General features: G+C 39.6%; 1 protein-coding gene across 6 annotated transcripts in view; it reads left to right on the forward strand.

Moving 5' to 3' along the window:
* Positions 1 to 26,499, forward strand: part of HECTD4 (HECT domain E3 ubiquitin protein ligase 4) — a 66,454-nt gene that overhangs the window by 11,876 nt on the left and 28,079 nt on the right. Inside the window, exons 3-36 of one of the 6 annotated variants that reach the window (XM_048964657.1) lie at positions 1,112 to 1,201; positions 1,548 to 1,678; positions 3,556 to 3,664; positions 4,302 to 4,440; positions 5,265 to 5,435; positions 6,238 to 6,430; positions 7,699 to 7,860; positions 7,949 to 8,062; positions 8,624 to 8,764; positions 9,129 to 9,361; positions 9,676 to 9,821; positions 11,620 to 11,690; positions 12,328 to 12,433; positions 12,988 to 13,108; positions 13,526 to 13,654; positions 14,770 to 14,894; positions 15,558 to 15,711; positions 15,972 to 16,072; positions 17,029 to 17,227; positions 18,524 to 18,670; positions 19,848 to 19,952; positions 20,546 to 20,709; positions 21,045 to 21,278; positions 21,507 to 21,699; positions 21,860 to 21,964; positions 22,049 to 22,137; positions 22,636 to 22,811; positions 23,060 to 23,195; positions 23,349 to 23,490; positions 23,591 to 23,757; positions 24,307 to 24,453; positions 24,757 to 24,941; positions 25,627 to 25,780; positions 26,066 to 26,346. In XM_048964657.1, coding sequence (XP_048820614.1) covers positions 1,112 to 1,201; positions 1,548 to 1,678; positions 3,556 to 3,664; positions 4,302 to 4,440; positions 5,265 to 5,435; positions 6,238 to 6,430; positions 7,699 to 7,860; positions 7,949 to 8,062; positions 8,624 to 8,764; positions 9,129 to 9,361; positions 9,676 to 9,821; positions 11,620 to 11,690; positions 12,328 to 12,433; positions 12,988 to 13,108; positions 13,526 to 13,654; positions 14,770 to 14,894; positions 15,558 to 15,711; positions 15,972 to 16,072; positions 17,029 to 17,227; positions 18,524 to 18,670; positions 19,848 to 19,952; positions 20,546 to 20,709; positions 21,045 to 21,278; positions 21,507 to 21,699; positions 21,860 to 21,964; positions 22,049 to 22,137; positions 22,636 to 22,811; positions 23,060 to 23,195; positions 23,349 to 23,490; positions 23,591 to 23,757; positions 24,307 to 24,453; positions 24,757 to 24,941; positions 25,627 to 25,780; positions 26,066 to 26,346 — 5,060 coding nt within the window. Of the gene's footprint in view, positions 1 to 1,111; positions 1,202 to 1,547; positions 1,679 to 3,555; positions 3,665 to 4,301; positions 4,441 to 5,264; positions 5,436 to 6,237; positions 6,431 to 6,528; positions 6,670 to 7,698; positions 7,861 to 7,948; positions 8,063 to 8,623; positions 8,765 to 9,128; positions 9,362 to 9,675; positions 9,822 to 11,294; positions 11,508 to 11,619; positions 11,691 to 12,327; positions 12,434 to 12,987; positions 13,109 to 13,525; positions 13,655 to 14,769; positions 14,895 to 15,557; positions 15,712 to 15,971; positions 16,073 to 17,028; positions 17,228 to 18,523; positions 18,671 to 19,847; positions 19,953 to 20,545; positions 20,710 to 21,044; positions 21,279 to 21,506; positions 21,700 to 21,859; positions 21,965 to 22,048; positions 22,138 to 22,635; positions 22,812 to 23,059; positions 23,196 to 23,348; positions 23,491 to 23,590; positions 23,758 to 24,306; positions 24,454 to 24,756; positions 24,942 to 25,626; positions 25,781 to 26,065; positions 26,347 to 26,499 lie in introns of those variants that run through there. The other 5 variants (XM_048964660.1, XM_048964659.1, XM_048964661.1 and 2 more) reach the window with 5 other exon arrangements.

Genomic DNA, 26,499 nt, shown 5'->3' on the forward strand with positions numbered 1-26,499 from the left:
CCGTGTGTGACAGAAAGCAGAAGGCTGCTTTTGGCAGGGACCTCTGCAGTTCAGCAGTGGTGCTTCTTCAGAAGTCGATTCACAAGCAGCTATTGCCATAGCTAAGGCACTGTCAGGACTCTTGGTTTTAGCTGGGCTGCTGTGCCTGCACATAAAGCTAGCACATCTTCCAGAAGATGGCTTTTTCTTCTGATACCCTGAGCTTTAAAACAGAAACTGTATAGTAGATATATTTTAAATACCTCTATTTCTGGGAGGGAAAAAGCCAAAACAAAACACAACAAGCAGTTTTCCTCTTTGTTGACACATGGATTTCATAAGTTCTCCAAAGAAAAGAATTCAACATGCAAATGAACAAGAGCTATAATTAGAATTACAAACTCCACCTGTTTATAAATACCATGGTGAAATTTTAAAGCAATGTATTTCTATGCAGGATAAGAAATGATTTTTGCTTGGGTTTAATTTTGCTGTAACAGCTATCTGGTTCTTGTATACGTTTTGATCCGTTACTTCAGAAGGGGAAGAGCTTCCATCTTTGTGTTCAGAAGTAAAGTAATTGAACTTATGATAACAAACTCATTGCTGTAAGTCTTTTCCATTTAGCACAAGGAAGCCAATTCTGGGTTATGTCTGCAGCAGCTCTTAGTCATGCTGTGCCTCAGTCCCAGGAAGACCCACATGTTATATCTGAAGTGCTCAGTCAGCAACAAGAAATACTGAAAGTTGCTGCTATACTAGATGTAAACCTGAGGTGTTTTATTACGTGCCTGTATGGCTTTTACTGAAGGTGTTGTTTTCACACAGTTGCTGATCTCCCTACCTGCATGGTGCTTCGTCCTCTTCCAAAAAGACAGTGTGACTTAGGCTGGCAGTTAGCCAGCATCCTTCTGCCTTTCTGTTACCCTCTCTTCCTCTTTTCTCTTCCTCCACAAAAGAATGAAAATCGACCAGAAAAGAAATGCAAATTGCAAAAGAATCTTGATGGAATATCTTTGCTACTCTCTCTTTATGGTACTGGATATTATATTTTACGTAGATGCTGCTGTCTGTGTGCTTTCAGTCTTGTTTCAATAGACATCTTTAATTCATGTTTTTCTTATCCTTTTAGAGGGTCGCTGAAAACCTTTGTTCATACAGTGCATCTGTTACAGAAACAGACAGATCTAGGAACCTTGCCTGTGGCTGATGTGTTATACAGGTCTGTAGTGACTTTTCTAATTGTAGCACTTCTACCTCGGCTCTGATAAATGATAAATGCATTTACAGATAAGTGTCTTTAAATGTAATGGAAATGCTTTAGGGTTTTGAAAGCTGCAGCAAAGGTTGAAATTTCTTCAATTAAAGAAGGAAGACATTAGAAAGTCAAATCTAAAAGGATCCAGTAATCTGTTTGGTAAAATGCTAGTGAGTCCTCAAAGTAGCTTATGTCCTCTGATAGAAAAACAAAATGCTTTAAAATAAATAAAACCTCATCTAAACTTCTGGTGAAGGTAGCATTTGTTCTGGCTGTTCTCTATGCATCTTACCTTGTTTTGTGCCTAAAGGTTGTTGCTTTTGGAGGGAGGTCCTGGCTCACCTTCTTGTTTGCTTGGAGGGAAGCATATCGTGTCCTGGGGCTTTGAAGACATGTTACCTGCACCTGATGCCAACAGTAGCTCCAGCGGTGAAAATAAAGGTGAATTATTTCTGTGTCTGTCAATATTAGCAGAGGAGAATAAAAATGCTTTTTGTGGTAATAATTAGTTTAAAAACAAAATGATGTAAGGCTGGAGAGTTGAAAAGGATTCTATCTTTTCTGTTGGAAGTCGTGTAAAAGCAGCTACAGTCCGGCTCAGGTCACTGAAAGCTGAGGGGTTTAGAAGGGAGAGAGAAGCCTGATAGGTAAGGAGTGGGAGGGCAGCAGCAGCCTGGGCACTTTGTTGTCAGTCTGTACATTCACAGCTGAAGTTTTAAAAGGCATTGACCCAATTATATGGGAGTACTAAATGGTGTGTGTTGTTTAGCTTGTCATCTCAACTCTTATCAAGCTAATCTAACCAGAATATGTAAACGACTTTTTATAACTTGGTTTGGGGATCAGATAAGAAAAAATATCTTGTTTTGAATTAAAATGAAGAGGTTGCATTGATCTTAGTGTAGCCTTTAAAATACAAGCAGATAGGTGCCTGAAGAGTTACTTTGTGCTTGCTGCAGACCAGGTGCCTTTTTAACTGGTCTCGTGATCTAGGTGGAGCAAACCATCAAAAGCTGTAGCTGTGGTGACCCTCCCTGATTTCAGTGGGAATTTTTCAGGGAGGTCAAACTGATTTTTGGACATTATCCCCTCGTTAATCTTTCAGTGAGTGTAATTTGTTTGTCACCTGCAGCACTGCAGTATCCCTGCATTCAGTAGCTATCACTGGCAGAGCAGGTTCATTTTTGGAAGTACAAGTTCAGTGCCTTTTGTTTGTTTCCCTGGATGACTGTGGAGATTATGTGAATTTAAATAGGTTGACTGGAATGGTTTATTGACATCTCTGTTACAAGGCTTTGTCCTGTGTGTCCCCTCTTGATGGTTAGTAATTACTGCTTTCTGAGTGACAGAGCTGTGGCAGAAATACGTTTTGTCTTAATTTTAGCCAAGTTCAGAGGTGGAAGGGGCAATTTGCTGCCTGGAAGAGAAGTGTGGTGTTGTACCAGGAATTAGATCAAGGCTCAAAATCGTACTGCTCCTTTCCCACAAGCAGTGTGTTAGGAAATGGCACTTGTCCTGGGCAGGAAAGGCTTCTACAGGCATTAATCTTGCTTGTACTTGTATGTTAATTTGTACATTAATCTTGCTTCCGGTCCTGGCTACTGAACATTTGCAGCAGGTAAAGGAGAATTATATTCTGCTCCTTTGGGTCATTCTGAAAGAGTTTAATAGCAGGTGTCCAAGTTGGTTTATATTTAAGGGAATTTTTCACTTGAAATGAATTTTGTTGCTTAGTCCTGTGTTCCTAGGCATGATGTTGGGTATTGGCTCCTACTGTACTCATGGTTTTGAATAGAGTGCAAGAAAGCCAGTTTAAACCTATGGCACAAGCTTCTGTTTAAAGTAGTACTAATAATACTAAAATGATTTCAGTAATACCAGAAGACAGGGGTCTCAATGCTGATGTGAGAAATGGAAATTCACTAGAAACAGGTGATGGCCACTTGAATCGTGTTCAGAGCCGTACTGATGTCAGTGAGTGTCTAAAAGAAGCAGCTGGCTGACCAGCCCTAATTCCTGTGGGGTTTATTTGGTATCACTAGGAAATTAACCTTGTATGTTTGCGGGAGTTGTGTGTAATCCAAAAGCCTCTTTAAGTGACAAACGAAAGGTAAAGAAGTTGTGATAAGAAGAAGTTCAGCTGTTACAGTATCGCTTAGAACTCTGAGTAGTAAATTCAGCATAAAAAATGTAGTTGTGACTTGTCAACTGTGGCCTGTTGTGAGCATCTGTTGGCTTTCACTTACTGTTGTAGCTTCAGCAGAGGAACAAGAACTATTGTTACATAGAAAATCTGTGCTCCTTTCTTTCTGGTTCAGATGCAGACTTAGGACGTTGTCTTGCAGCAGATGGCCTCTACCTTTATACAACAAATTCAGTGGGAAGAGGAATAAGCAAATTAGGATCTGGGTTACACGGTACCTTGCGGTAAGTGGCAGCATAGATGAGTATTTGCTATTCTGCAGATGCATTTGGGGAAAAAAAGAAGTTGTTATTTTGGTAAGCCTTTCTCAGATGTTAGAAGTAACAGGACTAGAGCACATTCTGCCTTTTCATTGAGTGTTATTTTAGCATTTTGGTCTTCTCATCTCTAGCTCTTGAGAGTGTTTTCTCTGCACTTACAGGATAACTTGGTTGTAAGGGACCTTTGGAGACAAAGCAGCTCAGCCTCCTCTGCAAAGAGGTGTAGTAGCAGAGTAGCTGATGTTTCAGACATGTATTTGTGTATACATGAAGTTGATTTTTCTTTGCTGAGAGGGATGTAGCAGAGACTGGTTTTTATGTAGAGCTGTACAATTAGTGGGTTTGTAAGTATTTGTTTTCTAATTATGCTATTCATTATGTAATGATTAGTGCAGTAACTAACAGTACTGCCTTCTTTACTGCTTAGAAGTCATGAGGTTCCTTATGGTTAAAACCTTTATGGCAGAAACTGATGTCTTACAATGAATTTAAGTTCAAAGTTCTAGAATGTGGTTGTGAGTTCTTAGAAGAACAAGCAAGAAGTGCAGAGTTTGAAAGAATTATAAAGTGCTGCTATTTTTTTTTTCCCTCCTTTTGCCAGAGGTTTTGTCTACTGCCGAAACGAGGAGCTGGAGGCTGGGTGGGTTGCTTTTGGCAACAGCAAACTTCTTCATCGGCCTGTCTCTTTTGATAATAAGCCTCACTCCCTTTTCCAGGTTGTGGATCAGCATACCCTTCAGGTAAAAGGAACAGCTAGTGTGTGCACTGCAGAGTTAGTGCAAGGGAACATGAAGTTATGGCAGTCACTTCTAACTCTAATTAGTGTGGTGCTGAAGCTTCTGCTTCCTGCTTTGTGAACCCCAGTCTAAAAAATTGCACTGTAGGAAACTTGGGAAACTTGTAAGTTATTATAGATCTTACTCTTTCTTATTGTGTATGTGAACACGTGCACCCACGTCTACAGACATATGAAGTATTACTTCATGGTAGTAGAGTAAGGGACGGGATGTGGTACGGTCATGTAAAACAACCAAACAGTAGCAAAAGAGGACTTTGGCTTTAACTCAAAACATATGCTTCCTGAACAGCTCGTTATTCAGGTATTGAATATATTTATGTATATTTCTAATTTAATTGTATTCTTTTGTAAAATGAGTGCTTTGTTTACTTTGTAGTTTGGTTTTTGTGTTGTTTTTTTACATTATGGTCTTAAGGATGGATGCACATATTCCCATCCTGTGTGTTTCTTGAAACAATGTTTGAATTCTCCTTTTCTTCCAGAGCTTCAGTCGTATTTCAGAGACATTGCAGAAAGTGAAACTTTTTAGCAAGTGTATTTTCCTACTGACATGGTGGGAATGCTTTCATTTTTAGGTGTGTTAACTGTTTAGGTCTGCAGGGGTTTGTATGCTGTAGTCCCATTTGGCAAATACTGCACAACAGCTCTTCAAAACAAATGCACATCATGTTACTTCCGTCAAGAAGCTTTTTATGGTCTTTGTTTGATCTTATGAAGAAGCTGCTGATCTGTGAAAACTATTAAGATGCTGTCCCTGTCTTGTAGGTGTGTCAAATAATCCCAATGCCAGTAAATCACTTCCCAGTTGGCAGTACTATGACCACCGTGCACCTTTCTTCAGATGGTACATATTTCTACTGGATTTGGTCTCCTGCAAGCCTCAATGAGAAAACACCAAAAGGCCACTCTGTCTTTATGGACGTTTTTGAACTTATAGTAAGCAAATTTAGGTGTCTTCTGTGAGTTGGTAGCATGACTGCTGTTCAATTAAGTATCAACGTTCTCAAATATGGAATATTGGGTTATAATATTGATAGATGTGATTTGAATAGGTCTCTATAATGTGTTTGCAGAATAACAAAACAGAAGGTGTATTGTTCAATTCTGTCTTCAGAAGGCATACAACTATCATCCTCACAGTAGGAATTGTCTTATAATGTAAAACATACTTTATTATAGCTAGCAATTAAGTTTTATGCTAAGACAGTGTACTGAGATTTAAAGCACTGCTTACAATGGATCTCCTTCATTGTGTTAAATGCCGATCTGTTCCCACAGGTTGCAGATGCATTGTTTTATCTACTCTGTATTTTATAACCTGAAATGCTTTTGCACTGTGAGGCAAGCATTGGTTTTAGTGTAAAACCAAATGCATTTCAAAATGAATCTGGAGAATCACCTTTTTCTCTCAATGGCCTTTGTTTTCAGCTATGTATACATCTATGCATAGACATACATCATATGTGTGTGTGCACGCTTACATGCATACATTCGTGTGTGAATTTTAATTTGACAGTGAAACACCTCAGTCTAAAGGCTTGAATAGGAAAGCATGGAGCAGTTGGTAGGCATCTGGTATTGACAACTGAAATGATATGGGTTTTTTTTCCCTAAGAAATTTGGCACCAAGGTTTAAATCTGTATCCCTACCTGATATATCTTATTATTCATTTTAGGTTATTTGCATCCTATGAACTTAATATCTGAAAGTATTTTTTCTCTCCTTCATTTTTAACAGGTAGAAAATGGTGTATGTATAGCAAATCCTCTGCAGGAACGAATTATATTAATGCGGAAGGAAGGGGAATCTGCAAAGAGTATCAATGAGATGCTTCTGAGCAGGCTGTCGAGGTACAGAGCCTCCCCGTCAGCAACACTGGCTGCTCTCACTGGCTCTACCATCTCTAATACTCTAAAAGAGGACCAAGCAGGTCAGAGGAGATTTTATTGGCTGAGGAATTTGTCGTGTTTTGTTTCTGAATGCATAATGTCAGTTTGAGTAATGGCTGATTTCTTAGCAGGTGTCAAAAACTGTGTGCATTTTTTCCATGAAAAGTCTTTGAGAGGGATGTGCAGTATTTGTTTCTTGTTTGAATTACGAGTTCCTTTGCTCAGCTAGTCATCGATTGTGGAAGATCTTTAAGAAGAAAGAAACTGGAGGAATACTGGTGTACGTGGTGCCCTTTTTGGTTATGTATTCAGTTATAGGACTGGATTTATGCCATCTGTGATGAAATGGAAAAGTGTATTTCTGTGCTGCTAGTTTAACTGGGCTTCGAATTGTTATGTGAAAATGGACTGCAATTTAGAAGATGAAATTCTTGCTTCCCCAGCAAGTTGAATGTTATAAATTTTGAAGTAATTTTGCTTTTTTGAGGTAGTTTGCAAAATTTTGGGGTATTCTCTTATGGATTTGCTGAAACTACCAAGCTAGAGAATCTTAAGATTTTATCCAGTTTGTCAATTGCTTCTCTTCTTTCACGCATACATCTGAAACTAAATGAGCTTGCTTTCTAAAATGTTCAACAACCAGAGGTATTTTCATAAAAACAAATTATCCAGGACATAAATATTCTTACAGGGAAATTGGCAAAGATTTAGCTTGAAGAGCTATTTTAAATGCTGTGTTTTGCCAGCTTACAAATAGAGTGCTAAAGAAGAATAAGCAGTTATTCTTGTCCAGTTCTTTAGTCAGTGCTGAGGAAAGTGTTGATCAGCCCTGGCAGGAGTTAGATCGTTATGGCTGTATACATTTCATGTGAAGCAGGAGGATTAAAATAGTAAATGCCTAGTGAATCTCAAATGGTCTTTTTATGTTTTCTTGAAGTCTCTAAAGCTGCCTTCGATATGCATGGTACCATACGACTCTTAAGTCTGTTCTATTTGTACTTGTATTTTAGCCTCATAATTTTTTGGGCTGGAACCAGAAATTGCTACCTTTATTAATTTTTAAGTCATTCTCTTTAGCTAAATAACCTGTGAAATTGCTTATATTGTTCTGGGAATTAACACTGCATGTGTGGGATTATGGAGCTGCCCCTACACGCAGCTTTTAAACGCTGCCAAATGTAGCTTATATAAATTTCTGCATCAGTTTATTTGAAGTCCCAAATAGCATTCTTTCTTGTTTGTTGCTGTTGTTAAGGTTTTAATGTTATGGAGACACTCACGCTGATTTGATTGCTGTTGCATATTTCAGCTGCTAACACAAGCTGCGGGCTGCCACTGAAAATGTTAAGGAAGACTCCAATATACACGTGTGGAACGTACCTGGTGATGTTGGTGCCCCCCCCGGGGGGGTCGGGCAGTTCTGCCACACGCTCGCTCTTTGGAGGAACGAGTGCTTTGTCGTCTTTAAAAAGTGAGTCAGATGCATTTCCAGCAGGTCAGGTCCTTCATGGTAAGCAGTCAACCTGTCAGAAATTAATTGGTGACTTTGTGCTGTGCAGTTCTTGCTTCAAGCTTGGTGTTCAATATTTCGGATGGGCAGTTCACGAGCCGAGCGGATCTCATTGATGCTGCAGGAAGTTCACTTGGACGTGGTGCTCTAGTACCAGGACTCGGTAGGTAGATCTGTTTTTAAGAAGTAAACGTACCCCATCCTTAAACTAGTTGGATTTAAACTCACAGTGATGGGTTCTGCAGTGAGGTTTTGTATCTGCAGTGATATTTTGTCAAGCTTACATTTCTGAAAGTTTGTAACTTCCTGAGGAAATGCCACGTTAGATACTGCTACTGGAGACCTCATTATTTGAAACGTCTGTATGGATATGTGATTTTTAACAACATTTAGAATATGCTGTCAAAGAACTGTTCATGTCTGTCACCCATTTATCCCTTCACATTTACTGTCACAGACCTGCTTGTGTTTGTAAACCCTACAAGTAGAGATGAGTCTCTGGGTTTAGCACTTCCAACAGCTTGCATCATGCAAACTATCAGTTTTGGTTAAAACTATTACCCATTAACCACAAGGCACTATTGTTAAATTGCTGTCACATGACGGATTTTGAAAAGCAAATAAATTAGATTTGTATCTACTATCAAGTATTTTAGTCTGTTTTTGGTGTGTTTTTTTTTTTTTTTTTAATTCTAAAATTTGGTGTGCAAAATGTTTTCCTCAGGTGCCTGTTACGATACTATGAACAACATGATATGGACATGCTCTAATGATTACATTGACCAGTGGTGTAATCCTGGGAACCAGGCATTCCACTGTGTCTGCCAGAGGCTGGGAGTGAGCCACGTCATTACAGAGCCCAAAGGTGAGCTAAACCTGCAGATGGGCACTTCATACCAAGTGAGAGTGACATGTACAAATATCTGAGGATAAATGCATAGAAACTCCCTTCTGAAACTTTCTGTTAAAACATGAGTTAAGCCTTGGAAGAAGTTCCTTGTTTGAGTTGTCTGGTCTTTGGTTTAAGAAAGTGAAAACCAAATGGAAACAAACTTGAAAGCTTCCAGAACATTGCTACCTTTATCACATTAGTGCAGATAACTCTTTTGTTTATAATGTGAGTGGGAGCCCTCATGTTAGATAATGATGATAATAGAATGCATTTTAGAAGAAAATTCTAGCCCTGTAGTCTCTTTTAGGCAGTGTTTAAACTGATTTTCTTCTCCTAGGAGATGCAACAACCACCAATGAGGTTATTAACCAGTTACTGCACCATGTTGGTGCCATGTGTATCCACCAACTCAATCTGCTTGCAGCCAGCAATAATCTTCCCATAACAAATTTCTTGGGGAAGCAGCATCCAATTGAAGCACATCATCTCAGCAGCATCTGTGACATTATGGAGAAAGCGATGGTGAACGGAGATACTTGTATAATACGCTGCATCCTTGTTGTCTTCCAGGTACAAGGATATCTTTCCTCGTAGCTTGAGCATGCTAATTGAAATGTAACCTTTTCACCTTTACAGATTAAGGTGAAATACTGAGAAGTTTCATATTTACTTTGGTTTTTTTTCTGCTGTCAGGGGATAGAAATAGAAAAATGGTTTGTTGGGCTGCCAGAGTGCTGAAGTTGGGGAATTCAAATTTTATTTTTGGCTGATGCTTTTTAACAACCTAGACAAACGTTTTGTGAAGCTGACTACAAAAAATGAAGTGATGTGGATGTCGTGTACATTGTGTTTTATCGTTGTTGTTGTTTAATTTTTTTTCTTAGGTGGTTTTTAAATTTTTCTTCAGCCCACAAACCGAAAGAAACAGAGACATTGTGAGGAGGTCGGGCCTGTTGCTTTGGCAGTTGCTAATGGCACCAAGGGACCAGATCTGTGCAGAAATTCAGAAGGAAGTTTGCCTGGCTATAAGGTAAACATCTGCCTCATCAAATGCATCTTAGATGCTTTGTAATGTTACAGTAGCTGAATGTATCATGTGTAGTCAAGATGTATCAAAATATGATTACTGAGTACAAGAAAATTTAGAACAATTTAATGTGATAATTACTTTAATCTGTATTTGTAGAGAAAAGCAAATAAATTGTGTTTGAAATGATCATAGTGTAATAACAGGTAGTAATCCTTTTCTTGCCATACTTCATTTGTAGCTTTTTACTGAATAGCTTTTAGAGTTATTTCCTTAGTGCTTATTATAATGTAGCTGTAATTCCAGCAAGGTTTTCTCCATTCCAGGGGTGAGTGAAATGTCTTCAGTGTTTAGTTTATATAGTTCTTTGGTGCTCTGGAGAAGGTCATGCCAATGTTGTTAGTTTTAGATCAGTATTTCAAATGACAGCATTGGAATTCTCCCACACAGAGGGAATGCCAAGGGAAGCAGAGTGAGTAATATTTGAGGAATGCAGTAAGAGATTGAAGGTCCAGGTTAAAACATGGGTGGAGTAGTAAGATTGCCCAAAGAGACAGATTTATGCTTAGAAAATGGGAATCTGTTTTGGAAGAAGTATGGCGTTATGTTTTGGGGCTGGCACTTCAAACACTTAAGCAGGATGGCTGCTTTAGCTTCACATCATGTTAGCTGCTGCATCTCTGGAGCCTCATGCTGTGTAATTTCCTTTCTGTGACTTGTCAAAAATAGCAGAATGACTAAGTGTAGGAAAGGTAGTGAGAAGTGTGATTGTATGTTATGAAAACGAGAGAACATAAATCTCAAGGACAAGGAATGCTGTCTCAAATGTCTTAAGCACAAATGTAATCTGCTTTCAAGTGGGAAATGCTCCAAAGGTTGAGGAGAACAATATCTTCTGACCATCAACCTGTGTTTTTTCTTTCTCTTGGTGTGTGTGTGTGTGTGTGTGTGTGTGTGTGTGTGTGTGTGTGTGTGTGTGTGCTATCCTCCAATGACTTGTAAAAAATCAGAGATGGGGGGAGTAGGTAATATCTTTTTCTTTTTTTCCTCCTGCCTCTGACTGGGATTCAGATATCAATAGAACCCTCAAACCTAGTTTGCAACGTATGTTAACTTTTCCCGGTGTTTGAATCACATCATCAACGTGAGCCATAGGTAGAAAGGCTAGGAAGGTCACACTAAACTTTCTCTCAGTGTAAACAACGTACCAGATGTAGTGGAAATGCTAAGTCACAGAGTGAAGCAGTGATTGAGCACCTGGTGGGAAGGCAGGGCCAACCCAGGGGAGCTCAGGTGAATGCAGTGTACCTGAGTGACCAGCAGGGGTGGTGCCAGGATGCACCTGTTCCCAGCCCTTATTTGGGGGTTGGCAGTGGAGATGAGGGTATCTCTTGTTGAGATTCCTACACACCTGAGGCCCTTCAAAGGTAAGCAGCTCTTTTTTTTCCATTTCTGTTTCTCTAGCTGCTGCATTTGGGCTCATTTTCATTTGCTGTAGCCAAAGGCTTTGCCACCCTGCTATTACCAAACCGTTACAGCATTACACTGGAGAAATAATTAGCAGGGGAATGGAGGGATGTTCTGGAAGGAAAGAATTCTGTGTTATATTTTCAACAGTTCAGACAGTCTCAAAATACTGTAGCGACTGTGATCTTCATTGCTTTCTATGTTGAAAGAAACTATTGCCTGGTAATTGTAAATGGTGCATCAGGAACTAAGCCAGAAATCTGTTCTGCTTTTTCACAAGTCCATTGAGATTTTATTCTTACGTATGTTAAGTAATGCTTTTTTTTTTCTTTAGCTCTGGTTTAAATATCCTGTATCCTGGAGAAGCAGAAATCAATAATTTATTGAAATTGGTCTTAACTGAAGGTGAGAATCTTTAATTGACACGTGAGAGTTTGTATTCCTAATTGAAAATACAATACAAAAACACTTCTCAGCCTTTTGAGGGAGACCAGTTCAGAATACGGAGTACTGGTGTGTTTTGAACCCAGGCTGTTCTAGGAAATTACAGAATGCTTCAGTTTCTGAAGCTGCCTTCTGAATGGCTGTGTGTGCAAAAGAAAATTTGTCTCACTTGAGCAGCTGCTTGAAGTTTGAAGGGTTTAAATCTGTTGTCTGCCAGCGTTAATGATTTTTTTCTGGTCTGGCTGATAGTTTAGAACCATTTAGAAGCTTGTTACCTGGCAGTTACACAATGACCAGAAGTAATTTTAGTCCTCATTAGAAGAGATATTAATCTTTCTACTTTGAGCATGAAATAGAAGCCTGTACCAAAAGCAGCTGATGCATGGTAATTTATTACTTCATAGCAGTGTGTTCAGGTGTTACAGTCATTGGAATTTAAAACAGTGCTGTGTGCACAGTGAGGTTTAGGTTCATAATATCAACAGCCGTTGGGGTTGCAGTGTAAATGTAACCTTTACTGAGAAGTAAGATTCCTGAGGAAATAAACCAACGTTTTATGGAGTTTATTTTTGCAAAATATTGTTGTACTCTGTTTTAGGAGAGAGAAATAGTGGTCTGTCTCAACTTCGCGACGTCATCCTGACAAATCTAGCAGAGCAGCTTCAGAACAACAGATTTGGGAGTGAAGATGATGATCATTATAGGTAAAATAAAACAATGTGCTTGCATTTCCCTGGCTCATCGTGTTGTATGTTTCTGTTATTTGCTCTAGGTAAGCTTGGATGAAATTCTGCTAGTTACTTGTTATCTCTAGTAGCAGTGGGACTTGAAATATCTCTGTGTGGTTAGGATTAGAGCCAAAGAGGGAGGCTGGTTTGGGGCTTTAGGGGAAACCAGAGAATTCTGTGCGTGAACTTGAGTTTGGATTCCTTGATGCTTACCATGCACATGGTAACTGTAGGTGATAGTTCTCTATTGCAGTTCTGTGGCACTGCTCTCTGTATCTCTGTTAGGTTACTTTTCAGCAGTAAAACTACCTGTTCAAAGTTGGGAGGAGTCTGTTGTTGTTAAATGTTCTGGCCTTGGTTTGCTTTGTCTCTGAATCTCAAATGGAACAGATTCTTGTTTTGGTGTGATTTTAGGAGAGAGCTTTGAGAGACATTTGATGTGGGCTGTAAAAACAAAAAAAAACAAATAAACAAAACAACCCACTAATTAGATTGTTAACTTTTTTTTGCATCTTTCCTGCATTTTAAAGACTAAATGATGAGCTGTTGCACTACATTCTCAAGATTGTTGTCCGAGAATCTTGTGTCTTAATCACCAAGTGCCAAACTGTATCTAAAGATGATTTTCAAAGGCTTCTTTCAACTGTGCCTGTAAGTAAAATGTATTTTGATCAAGTTGCCCTTGGCTTGTTTTCCTCCTTAAATCCATCATCTTTACTGAATATATCGAGGTGTGATTTTTGTGGCTGTGTATCTTAACAAATACAGCAGAAGAAAATCTTTTATGCTATGCATTAACAATTTCTCCTGACGAAGTAAATCAAACAGTGTATGCTAACAGCTAGAATAGGTTTATAAGTGGATATGTTTTCCCACTGCTTTGATAGCTGTCTCAGTCTAAAGGAAGTTTGTCTATCATTAGAACTTCATGACAACATGGAAACAAACTCCTTTTTGCTTGTCCTTCTCCTGTGCTTTTTTCTTTTATACTTGTAAGTAAAAGGATTGCCTGAATCAAGTTTGATTTAAGTGTTTAGATAATGTGAAGTGTACTTATTTATGTTAAAGGCTGCATCTTCATGCTTGCGGTATCTGATGGCTGTGCAGAACCACCTCCTCAGTAACACTATTTTGATTAAACCTGATGAGAACGATGACAGTGACAGCTCCTTACAGGGAGAGACATTGAAGGTACAGGTAAACACCAAGTTTTATTCCAGCATGGCTCTCTACAGTCAGTGTTCCTCTGACTCCTCTTGTTTCTGCAGTGCATTCTCTTGAAGCTGTTTTGAAAGTTCTTTTCCTCTCAATATAGTTATATTGCTATGGATTTCTCTTTTCCCTGTTCTCCAGCTGAAATGTCTCAACTTCAGTCTTGTAATGTTAGTGAGAGCAAATGCTTCCCCAAATGTGTGTCATGAGGATAAAAATGTGTTGTCATAGACATATTCCAGTCAGTGGCTGGGATTGTTTCTGAATGTATTGCCCTCCCCCTTCTTTTCTCCATATCATCTAGATGGTACCATAAAAAGTACTTTTCAGATTTACATAGAAAGGGATTTTCTCATTTACCTTACCAAGCATCTGGATTTTTGTAGTTCTAACTACAAAGCGTGTGTGTGACCATCTTTGTCTCCATGTAAGCCATCATTGGTCATGTGAAATGGCATGAATAGCATTAGAACAAGGTTTATTAAAATGTTACATCATGTTACTGCTGGAATAGTCCTGAATGAACTCACAGTAGCTGTGTTTGTCCTGGTGTGCAGGCTGCCTTATAGCTTTTATAAAGCAATACTTCCTCTATAGTGGCATTAACTTCTGAGTTTCTGATACTGCTTGTTAAGCTGGCTTTGTCTGCTTCTCTTTGAGACTTTGTGTGCTTGTAATCCACAGCAGGTGAAAGTTATTTGTTCAGGCTCATTGAGTAAATGCTAAATACTGTAGTACATCTCCTGTCTCGCCATTCACCGTGTTCTCGCTGTTCAGTTTCTCTCTCTGCAGTGATCCTCATACCTGCTAGGACATTCTGTCACCAGTGCTGTACCTTGGCTGGCTAACAGCTCTCTCCTGTGCTGGACTTGGGGATTCCTTTCCTCTAGAAACTGGATGTGCATCCTGTAATATGCACCTAGTTTCTCCCAGCACTTTGGGGCTTAGCATTAATCAAATTTAAGTCTTGGATGAATCTGCTGCTGCGGGCCTGCCAGGTCACATTATCATTATTTTTATTTGGAAATCCATCGTTTTTTCAGTTGCTGCTTTTTTCTGTTCTCTAAGAATTTAAGTATCTTAACTCTCTTTGTACCCAGGAGCTGAAGACCAGCATTTTGTCTCTTGCTACACAAATTCTGACGGGCTGTGATGAAGTCTTAGAAATGCTGCAGCAAGTCACTACAGCACTAATAAACAGTGATATTGCTGACAGAGAACAAAGGTAAGGCAAGTAAATGTGAAAACAGTGAGTAGTTGCTTCCTGCAGCTTATTGTGCAAGCACAACTAGCACTTCTTATTCTGTATGCCATAACTTCAGATTTGAATGTGTAGGAACTGTTTGTTAATATAGCATTTGCTCAGCACTTATTGTTTAAAGAATTTAGAGTCAGGCTCTCCATGACAGAACTACTAGCACTAATAATCAACATAATAATAGAAACTATTCAAACTGATCAGTTTTCAGTCAGTGGCAGTGGTATTTATGAGTGGGATAACCGAAAACAATCTGATTTCTCAGCTGACAGCATCCTCAGAAGCTGTGTGTGCTAGGAAGCTGGCATACATACTGACCAAACGTAGCTGTGTCAGTGGGGCTTTCATCCCACCCAAAGGGAAGCTTATCGTCTTCTGAGTAATAAACTCTTGATTTACTGTCCTCTGCTTTGTTGCTTAGTAGTTGACATCAAAATTGGGATGCTAACACTTTGGAGGAATTGTAATGTCAACAAGGCTCTCATCGAGTTAGGTTTTTTAAATACAGTGTAAATGTTTTCTGATTCCTTCATCACTTGCTGCCTGTTAAAAGTTAAACAGATTGCTTGGAATAGTAGTGATTCTATATGTTGTGAAGTAGTTGTTACTATGTAACCTTGATTATTTCAGATTAAAAGGCCTGGAACAAATTACAAAAGCTACTATGCTTGGTCATCTGCTTCCTGTCCTTCTGACATCTCTGATGCATCCAAATTTGCAAACTCTAACCATGGCTGATGCCTTGATGCCTCAGCTGGTGCAGCTGGTTCTCTATACAAGTCAGGTATGGCCTTTGTGTCAGCAGTTGTCTACGTGGTACAAAAGATGTTGCATGCATGTTCTAAGGCTGTAGGTTTTTGTCAGCTTTGTGCAGGAAGTGATGCACAGATTACGATTAAAGAACTGCTCTGCTGAAAGCTGATGTACCAAGTAATCATTAATTGCCTTTAAGAATATACAATGTAATTCTTAATAAGCTCCAGTCACAAGATCTTAGTGATTGGCTACTTGCATGTTCCTAACATCCTATGTTTTGTCCTGCAGACTGCACTGCTGCTTAAAACTCAGTCTCCAGTTTTCTCAGAACTGAACAGTTCTCCCAGTGGTGTGTCAGAACAGAAAGGGAAATTGTTACATGATGAGAGGTGATTTCACATTTGAGTCTTTTTCATGGGATAACCCATAAACTGTAACGTTCACTTGACTGTCGCTGTGGGATAAATCTTAGAACGGTGGTCTGAAAGGAAATACCAGTCCATCAGTTCTGCAGTGCCCCATAGGGCTGACTGGAAAATATAGAAGCCTTTACAAAACAAAAGTGGTTCATTCTAAAATTGCCTTGCATATAGAATTCAATGGTTGATCTCTTCAGGATGTTTGCACGGTGTCTGGTTTGTTGTTGTTTTTTTCCCCTCAAGCATTAGGAGTTAATTCCAAATGCTGCTCCTAGAATAGATTAGTTAAAGGATGACCATCATGAGAAGATGGCTCATGAGGTGCAGTATTGAGGCAGTATGGCTTAGGGATGAAGTGGTTTAATTTATAGTGAGAAATGTAACAGTTCTAATTTCTGCATTAAATTCTGGTCTGAACTCAAAGCTATACTGTTTTTGCTTAGGACAGAAAGATTCAGCTAAATTGAATAAAATATGCTTATGTCTATTTGCAGTACTACAGAACGTGTGGTATCAACATGAGATAATGTACAATATTCTACATGAAAACTCCAAAGTTTTCTTCCCCTCCTCCAAATTCCAGCCTTCAGTGAAGCACAAAGTATATTTTGTAGCAGTATAAGCAACCTTGCTGGTCCAGAGGGATTTTTATTTAGTCTTGACAATCATATATTAGAATCTCTATATAGTTTTGTTTACTTATTGTTTATGCTTTCTGATATCCAAATTAAGTGTACCAGAGGAAAAGCTCAGATGTGATGAGTTGGAGTTATTGAAGTTATTTCTAATGTGGACAGTTCATGCTGTTTAAATTCAGCACGTTCTCTGTATCAATACAGAGAGGTGTTTTCAAATGCTGTGTGGTTTGAATATATGGCACAAACCCACGTGTGAATTCTAGGACTAATTTCTCACTGTTATTTCAGAATGCTGGAGGAGAAAGAAGAGCCAGGTTTTCTTACAGGCCTGAAGATCCCTGCTCCTTGGGCTGCTGGGAAGACTGTAGAAACAGTTCATCCTGTCAGGGATAACTATAAATTTAAGGAAACTGTGCACATACCAGGAGCCCGCTGTTTGTATCTTAGATTTGACAACAGATGTTCTTCACAGTATGATTACGATAAGGTAAGGCCATGCCAACTCAAATTCTTTTTGTGTGTATTGCTGTCAGCAGCACTGTTTTCAGCTTTTCTGCCCCTCAGCTTTCTGGGCGTTTTACTGCCAGTGGTCAGGATAGCAAAGGAGGTTTTTATTGGCAGAAGATGAACGTATGCTGTAATGTCACAGTCTGCTTGCTTTTATGTTCTGAAGTACAGGGATGCTGAGGGGTTATTTCTTATATTGCACAAATGTGAATAACTTTTCAAAGGAGTTCTTGAGTTTCATCTTAGCACAGAGAAGACTAGATTTAAGTGTTATATAATGTAAAAACATTAACGTGAAGAGGTACTGAGATGGAAGATAAATGATTCCTATTTCATTTCAATTATTCTTGTAGAAACAAAAAGCGTGTGCCCAATTCCTCTGGTGTTGGTTCAGAACACAGTAACCAATGGTTGTAGATTAGCAGTGAGAATTTTCTTCTAAGCATTAGATTCTGTTTATGACAAATATTCACCACAGATGTCAGGAATGGTAGTAATTAGATACTGAGGGTACTGAGCACTCTGTACTCCAGAGGCACAGACCTTTTTTCCCTTTCATAACCATTTCATGATGGCTCAGATTCTCAGGGTGCCTTCTTATTCTTGTTGTTCAGTTTTCATTACTAAAATTTAAACTAGCTGCCTACTTTGTAGATCTGTACAGTTTACTAAAATTGGGCAGACCTGGAATAGTTACTTTTTCTGGTGATAAATGGCTTGTTTACATGAATTAATGTGTCTTCAACTTCAAGAAAGTTGATGGCACCGTTCATTTTTTTTTTCCTTAAGTAATCAGAGATACTTGTGCAGCTTTCTGATTGTTGCCCTGTATTCCTCAGTATTGCAGATGAATATCCTGCAATACTGACACTCCCCACTGTTGCTCATGACTGGTTGAGTTCCTCCAGAAAACTTTGGGCCTCATCATGTTCCCAGTGAAGTGGCTGATGAAGCACCAACTTCGATGGGAGCAGGATCAGTCCCTTTGTTTTAAGAGAGGCAGTATGTTCTGGTTGGCTCAGCGCGAGGACTGGAAGTTAGGATTTCTCCTGGTTGTGCTGCTGACTCGCAGTGTGACCTTGGGGACAAGTCACTGAACTTCCTCTCTGCCTCAGTTTCCCCATCTGTAAAATGGGGATAATAATACTTGCCAGCTCCCCTCACAAGGCTGTTGTGAGGATTTGTTAATGTAGATAAAGCGCTTTGAAAATAAGAAGCGCGGTGTAAGTGCTAAGTATTATTATTATTATTAGATTTTCTTGTTTTTCTCTTACAGTCTAACAGTGTATTTTATGTTTTGAAGTTGGTGATCTATGCTGGTCCTAACACAAACAGTAGGAAGGTTGCTGAGTATGGAGGCAATACACTGGGATATGGCAGCCGTAGTGTCTTAGGAACTGGTTGGCCGAAGGACTTAGTAAAGGTACAGTATTACAATCCACAATATTCCACATAGAAAAATCCTCTTTGGGAATCATGTCAACGCTGTTTTAACCCTTGTAGCAATGAAGTCCAAGCTTTTAAGTGTTACGATTTTCCATGATCAGAGCTCTTCTTAAGTGGGCTGCTATTTCCAAGGACGTATCCGTAAACTTGTCCACCTGTTGTGTGTGATGCTTCTCTTTGAGCTTATCTGTTTTACTTACTGTGTCTTACTGGAACTCGTTAGAGGTGGCTTCCAGTCCTGCAACCTCTGGCACTGCTGTTCTCATGCGTACGTCTGCGTGGGTTGAATTCTGGCCTGCTCTGAGGCAGTGCATGTTTTCTTAGGATTGCTATTTTCTCAGTTTTTGTTTTTTAGGTTTTGGGTCACCTTTAACAAGTGGCAAACATAACAACTTTCCAACCATTTGTGTTGGGTTTTAAAATTACATCGGATACTTTTTGCTGTAAAGTTAATTAAAAAAAATGCCTCATGCTTGTCAAAACTTCAGTATTTCAAGGGTTTTGTAGTACATTCCCTCATACTGTATGCCACATGTTGGTTCTTTTCTTCTTTGTGCTCCTGTGTTGTCCCATGTGAGAACTGAGCTTACATACCTAACCAAATAGAATTGCCCAAAGAACACGAAGTGATGATCTGGAAGGCCATCCCAGACAGTTGTTCGTAACAATGGGATTTTGGTGAATTTTCAGGCCTTGATTCTTTGTGATATTCTTTCAGCAAAATCTTCTACTAATGCCTTGACATTCTGCTCCTTGAGGAGCTTGGTTGTCTTCCCACCTTGCATGATTTTTGCAGACAAATGACAAAAGCATTTTGATGAAAAATGAGGCTGCGTAACATGAACTGACCCGATAAATTCTTCTTGTGATTCTCCAACAACTTTTCTTTGTTGCTTTACTATGCTTAGCCCACGGCACAGTTAAAATCACATTGTCCACTAAAAGGTGCTCTTACAGAAAGGAAATCTATTTCTTAAATCTGAGTATGCAATTGGAGATCAAAGAAATGCCTAAATAATGTTCATTAAAAACATTAATCCGTAAAATAAGCCACTTCTATGAAAAGCTTGTTTGTTTGCCTCAATTCTTAATTAAATCTCTTGTTTGTGTTTGTTCTTTTTTTTTTCCTTCCTCCTCCCCTTCAAAATTTTAAGGTGGAAGGAGATACAGTCACCTTCTCCTTTGAAATGAGGAGTGGTCGTGAGCACAACACTCCAGACAAAGCTATGTGGGGCTTTGCTTGCACTGTTCGAGCACAGGTACTCAAACATGACAGGTTCAGCTTAAATCTATCTTCTCTTACGTACTTGAGATCAAATAGAAATGTACTTAAAACTGAGGTTAAATGTTAAAATTCAGAACAGTAATAGCTTATTTTGGACACACGTTTAGGTGTGTAGGATCTAAGTTTTAGCATCCTTAACTCGAGGTGCCCTTTGGCATGTAGCATTCCTAATGTTTTATGAAGACAGTTATCACCAAATGTGTCTCGTGTCGTTGGCGCTGGCTGGGATGAAGTCACATTAGCATCCATTGCTGTTTATAGATGAGAATTTCTCTACAGAAATGATTATAACGATACCAGGCTGTAAAGGAGAGTGGGGGGAACTTGAATCCTGCTACTGAGGAGTGAGGACTAGGCCTGTGTGATGAGAGAGAGTCGGGCCAAGGACTGACTGAACCAAAACCACCTTTGCTGTTTTTTTATTTGTTGTTTTGAGTTATTCTTAATACATTGCTTTTGATCATGGGAGAGTTTTTTCAGTACCTCTCTCCATAAGAAATGCTGTTTTGAAATACGTGAGGGAGGGACTTTGTGGGGTGGTGCAACTCATCGCTGTTCCTACTGCAGGAGTCTTCAGAGGACGTGTCAGGAGGCCTGCCCTTCTTAGTTGACCTGGCACTTGGCCTTTCCGTGTTAGCTTGTTCTATGCTTCGGATTTTATACAATGGGCCAGAAATTACCAAAGATGAAGAAACCTGCCAAGAGCTGCTGAGATCTAAACTATTACAAAGGTAAACAGGCAAAAATTTCATCTGACGTTGCGTTTTCTGAAGGAAGATTTTGTAGTTGTGCTCAAATCCCATGTTTAAGGTGTGATGCAGAGTTTGTTGAGTGGTTCTGTGTTGCTCAAAACGGAGGAAATATTCTGTAGAACAGAGGTTTCCTTTAGAGTAAGGAGAGGAGAACTGGGGCGTGTGGCTTTTATCGAACTTAGTGTTATGAAACAAAGCTGTGTATAAATCCTTGTAATGTTTTTTCCCCTAACACTTCTTTCTGAATGAGGAGGGAGGTTTTGAGGGGAAAAAAACAGAACCCACATCCTTTTCTTGTTGACTTGTGTTTTCAGGTGCCAGTGGCAGGTGGAAGCTAACGGTGTAATATCTCCAGCCCTTACACCAAGTCCTTCTCCACTGCCTCTTACTATAGATGAGGACAGAGAATTTACCTATCCTTCTGATGTGCTAGTGCCTCCCATTGGACACTATTTTGATCTGCCTAGGATTAGGCTGCCTCCAGGAATCATGATTAAACTCAGGGAAATTTCTGGACGTGCTCGGCCTCAATTTAGACCTAGCATAAAGTAAGTAGTCATTGCTTTATTTTTTTAACTTGGTTTTTGTTTGAGATGTTTGGTACCAAAGTATTTATTAAAAAAAAAACAAAAAACTGCCTGTCAGCTTGGTGGTGTGCATCTGATGTGCTGTACATACCTGTCTGTCATTGCAGTGCCTAGCAAGCTGTCAGTGTGAGTTGTCCAAGTTTGTCTGTTATTTTTGCTTAATCAGCTCGGCTTTGCTTCTAACCCTAGGGAAGTGATTCAGCCCGAAGTAATGGAGGAGATGGTAGTTTCATGTGTGATTAAACATCTGAATTTGGTGGATGCACTCCAGTCCCTGATAAACTTCCAGTATCAGGAAGAGCATGCAGAAGAATATGATTTACTTTGTAAAATTATGGGAGAGACTTTTAAGAAGCTAAATGCCATGGAGAGACAATTACAGGTACAAAACTATAAAATAAAAGGGTTTTTTAGTTCGTTTGAGAATAACGATGTATTAGGAACATGTTAGAAATCTAAAAATGCAGGAAGTAGGTTTTTTTCTTCATAGAGCCCTTGTATTCCTTAAGAGTAGGCATCTGCAGTGTTATTTATTTCTTCAGAGCGTGGCTGAGCTGGAGCAGAAGTGGCAGAGTGAGGTCGATGACGCCATGCATGGGAAGCTGGAGAACAACGCTCCCTTCTTCTATGATTATCACTTCAATGAGGTAAAGCATTGTGGCTGCTGTGTGTGCTCATGCTTCTTACTGCTCTCTCAATACACATTCATCCTTTTCCTTCACTTTGATTAGAGCAAGATGAAAGAACTGGAACTTCTGTGTTCTATGAAGGAAGTTTCTTTTGATGGAAGTGATCTTGAGAATGTGGTCCTGGCATTGAGGTTGGTAGCTGGATGCTGAGCACACTGCATTTTAAGTCGTGAAGTTTCTGTGAGTTCTGTAAGGAACTGTGTGGGGTTGAAGTTTGCATTTGTGCATAAAATGCTTAATGAGGTTGGCCTTTAAATCCCAGCACGCCCTCTGACACTTATGGCTGCTTTTTCACACCGTTTTTAAATGTTTTCAAAACAACTACTAAGTTCATTGAATGGCTTGGAAACTTAAAGGGGAAAAGCAATCTTGGGAAACGAAAACATTCAAATGAACTTCCAAATACAAATATAAATGCAAATACTTTTGATTTTCCTGCCTAAACATATTAATATTAGTCTCTATAGCTGTGAATACTGATGTAACAAATTGTTTAATTATTACCTTTTTCCTGCTTTGTAGGCATAAATAATATTGTGTCGCTGTCTTCAAAATATTTCTTCTTGTAGTATTTCAGAAGGCATTACAATGTATTTGAGTAATTCTATTTTCCTTTATCACAATCTCAGGGAGAAGTTCTTTCAAGAGGTGAATTCACTGATACAGAGGACTTACCACCCCCTAGCAAAAACAAAAGCATTAGTTAAAAGCTTGATGAACAGGGCAGAGCTGTTGCTGCACGTCACTATAGCAGCCCAGTCTGGTATCACAAGAAGTATATCTGGAACCCCTGCAGAGACTCCAGGTAAATGTCTCACTACTGGTATTGTACTTCTGTCTTATTTTCCTCTGTCTCGAAGATGTAATTTATTCCTCTTCTTCTCTTCCCTCAAAACTGAACGTATTTACTTGTTCAAATTAAATCAGCTCTTCTACAGTAAATTAAGTTGAGCTTTTGTTTTCTTCGTTGTTGTTATAATGATTTTCAAAAGCAGTTTGTAAATAACCTACTACACCAGGAGTAATGTGCTTTCATGTTCTGTAATCTTGCAGCCTGTAAGTCTGCATCTGAAACAAAAGTGATATCTCACGCGGTGCGCCAGCCCGTCTTCCTTCGCAGTATGTCAGCACCATCTGACTTAGAAATGATTGGTAATGAAGATATCGAGTTTGCTCGATCAAGTCAAAGGTACACAAGGCTTTATTTAACTAAGCTGCTTCACAATAACATGGCTTGTGTTGGTAAAAACTTATTTTTATAAACTTTGCAAGCGTATCACTTGTTTTTTTTTTAAATGGTGTTAACTATCTGTTCTCATGTCTAATATTGTGTGTTCTTTAGGCGACGCCACGTTACCAGCCACAGAAGCAGCTCTTTCACTCTTCTGCAGTCGCTGGCCATTGAGGATAGCAGAGATAAACCTACATACAGTGTCTTACTGGGGCAGCTCTTTGCTTTCATTGGAACTAACCCTGACCAAGCGGTATGTCCTTTTCAATCTGCTGAACTGCCCTGCTCTGGAATTCAAACTCCTGTTTGCTGAGGTGCCTTGCTTGCGTCTCATTAACAACCCAATGTTGTAGGTATCCAGCAGCAGTTTTCTGCTCGCTGCTCAGACGAGGTGGCGGCGTGGCAACACGAGGAAGCAAGCCTTAGTGCATATGAGGGAGCTGCTGACGGCGGCCGTGCGGGTCGGTGGGGTGACGCACCTCGTGGGCCCTGTGACCATGGTGCTTCAGGGAGGACCAAGGTTGGTTTGTAGCTCTGAAAAGAATACTTCAGTCTCTGTAGGAAATGGTGAATTGCACTGCGTAAGACAGACCGTGAGAAGTGTCTCGAAGGTTCAGAGATCAGGTTTGCAGAACTGAGCCTGTAACGCCCGCTTGCGTTGGGCTTTGTAGGATGAAAAACTTCCTCAGTGCATTTATTTGGCGGTAGATTTCTTTCATTTCATGCTGAGATGATGATGCCTCCAGGTATAGGGTATTATCTGGACTGACACTAAATTCACTTTAATAAGGCACTGTTAGTAAATGTAGCCAGCACTAATACTGTGTCATCTAAATTTGGTGAATGTTTTGCAAGTATTTTGTTACCTGACTTTGGTCATATTTTAGGTAAAACTCCTATGCTATCTTGTTTATGTGTATTTCATATTGGGGAAAAAAAAAGATTTGCAGTTTATTTCTAAACATTCTTTGGGTAACTCATAATATATCATAACTTTTGTAAAGCCATGCTTGGAAGTGTGCTTTATTTACTTAGAAAACCGTTATTTCACGTGTCTTACCACCAACAGAATTGAAGAGCTGACGTGTGGAGGGATGGTGGAACAAGTCCAGGAAGCTTTTGGGGAGACGATGACGTCCGTGGTCTCGCTGTGCGCTCGCTACCCCATTGCTTGTGCAAATAGCATTGGCCTCTTATGCACTATACCTTACACAAGGTATGAATGTTCATACAGAAAGGGAAGGATCTGCACTTGTCCTTATTAGATTTTTACTTTAAGGGAGAACGTTATATAGTATAAATATATTCCTCCTTATAAAAGAAAACAGAACTTTCTCAGAATTTTTTAAGTTCTCTCAGTGTAGGATTTTTTGTGGTGAGGGTAAGGCAGAAATAAAACCATCTTGTTCTGCAAAGTAATTAATTGCTGAGTTAAGAGCAAGCTGTTGGTTCTTTTTGGATCTATTGTTGTTAACTGGAAAGTTACTTTGGTAAAATCTGAATTTCTCTTCTCATACAGGAGTGAAGAGAAGTGTTTGGTACGTAGTGGTCTGGTACAGCTTATGGACAGGCTCTGCAGCTTAAGCAGCCAGACAGAATCCAGTTCAAATGAAAAACAGACCAAGAAGCAGAAGGTGGCCACCATGGCTTGGGCTGCCTTTCAGGTGCTGGCCAATCGCTGTGTTGAATGGGAGAAAGAAGAAGGTAGGAATGCTGCCAGCTGGCCTTACGTTGGTGTGCTTTATAGTGTGAGAAGTGGCATAAGTGTGGATTTAAAGTAGTGTTTTCTTACTGCTAACTTCATGGCTTTTTTTTTCCTTATACAAATGGATACAAAAATAAGTTGGCTTTCTTGTTGGTGTTATCTGGGGTTTTGTGTTTTTTTGGTTTTTTTTTTGTTAATTCTTCTGTAGTCCAAGGGCTCTTTTGTGTTCTCATTATTTTTTTTGGGGGTAATTGTTTCTGCTTCAGACATGAAGAAAAACTTCTTATGTGGTGTATCCATTTTTCCTGCATGAAGAGAACTGTGTTTTAACCATGCTTGTAGGAGTGTGTATGTGCTGTGGTAACTTCATGTCTGCCACTTGGCTCTGCCCATGTGTGACAGAGCCCAGAGACCTTGCATGACCATTTGTGTGTTCCTCCTGTGCTGGGATTCGCACTCACGCTACGCATACATGTACAGACACACGGCTGTTTCCTGATTGGATGCAAATGTTGTATTTGTTGTATTAGGCTTTATTTTTACTTTAGGTGGTGATGTTTTATGTCTAAATGCGCTGTGGCCGAACAAATACATTACTATATTTGGTGTATGGGAACAGAACTTGTAGTTCTGTACGTTTGTCTTTGTTGTTTGTGACTTTGTGCTCTTGAATTGCTGTTAAAGGTGGTTCAACAGAAGCTGTTCACTCTGGCCTGGCTCGTCAGGTCTCCAGCCTTCTTACCAATCACCTTGCACGAGCTACAGAGTGTTGTGGTAATCAAGCTGCAGGAAATGATGCGCTTCAAGACGTTCTCAGTCTTCTTAATGACCTGTCAAGGTACTGGGCCTTTGTTTGTGACATTTTTTTTCTATGTATGAAAGCAGGTGGGTGTTCTTTTTCTTCAGTTGTTTTTGATGTATCAAAGGTAAGGTAACTTTCAAATCATTGTATGAACTGGGCCTTATTTGGACTTGGTTTCTAAACAGTGCTATCAAGTGTTATGGTTGTAGTCTTTTCAGATGGATTTTTTAATTGCCTTTTAAATAATAAATTTGTTTTATTGCAATCAAGTATTCCTTTCTTTTTTTAAGCAGCAGTTCTTTTTCTTTCCCCCACTTTCAGGAGTCACATAGGTAAAGCAATCCTGAGCCAGCCAGCCTGCGTGTCCAAACTTCTCTCACTTCTCTTGGATCAGCGTCCCTCTCCAAAGCTGGTTCTTATAATCCTTCAGTTGTGTCGTGCTGCTCTACCTCTCATGAGTGTTGAAGACTGTGGAAATGTAGAACTGCCTCCCTGGAGTTACTCTGTGCCCTCCCTGAACAGTGAACAAGATGATCCCAGTGACCCAGCCTCCAAGATTGCATCTCTGCTCTTAGCAAAGCTGGCAGACTATGTAGTACCAGGTACCACCATCTTCTGGTGTCGTGCTAATTTGAGAAATTGCTAAGCAAGTCTGGCAGAAGGCTTGAGTAGGAAAAGGTGCATGATATGTCGGTGTTCAAAAGATCATGGTATTTCTGTCACACTCTCTTGTGTTGCAGTGACATTTTAGATGC

Source organism: Lagopus muta, chromosome 17, assembly GCF_023343835.1.
Source record: "Lagopus muta isolate bLagMut1 chromosome 17, bLagMut1 primary, whole genome shotgun sequence".
NCBI lineage: Eukaryota > Metazoa > Chordata > Aves > Galliformes > Phasianidae > Lagopus > Lagopus muta.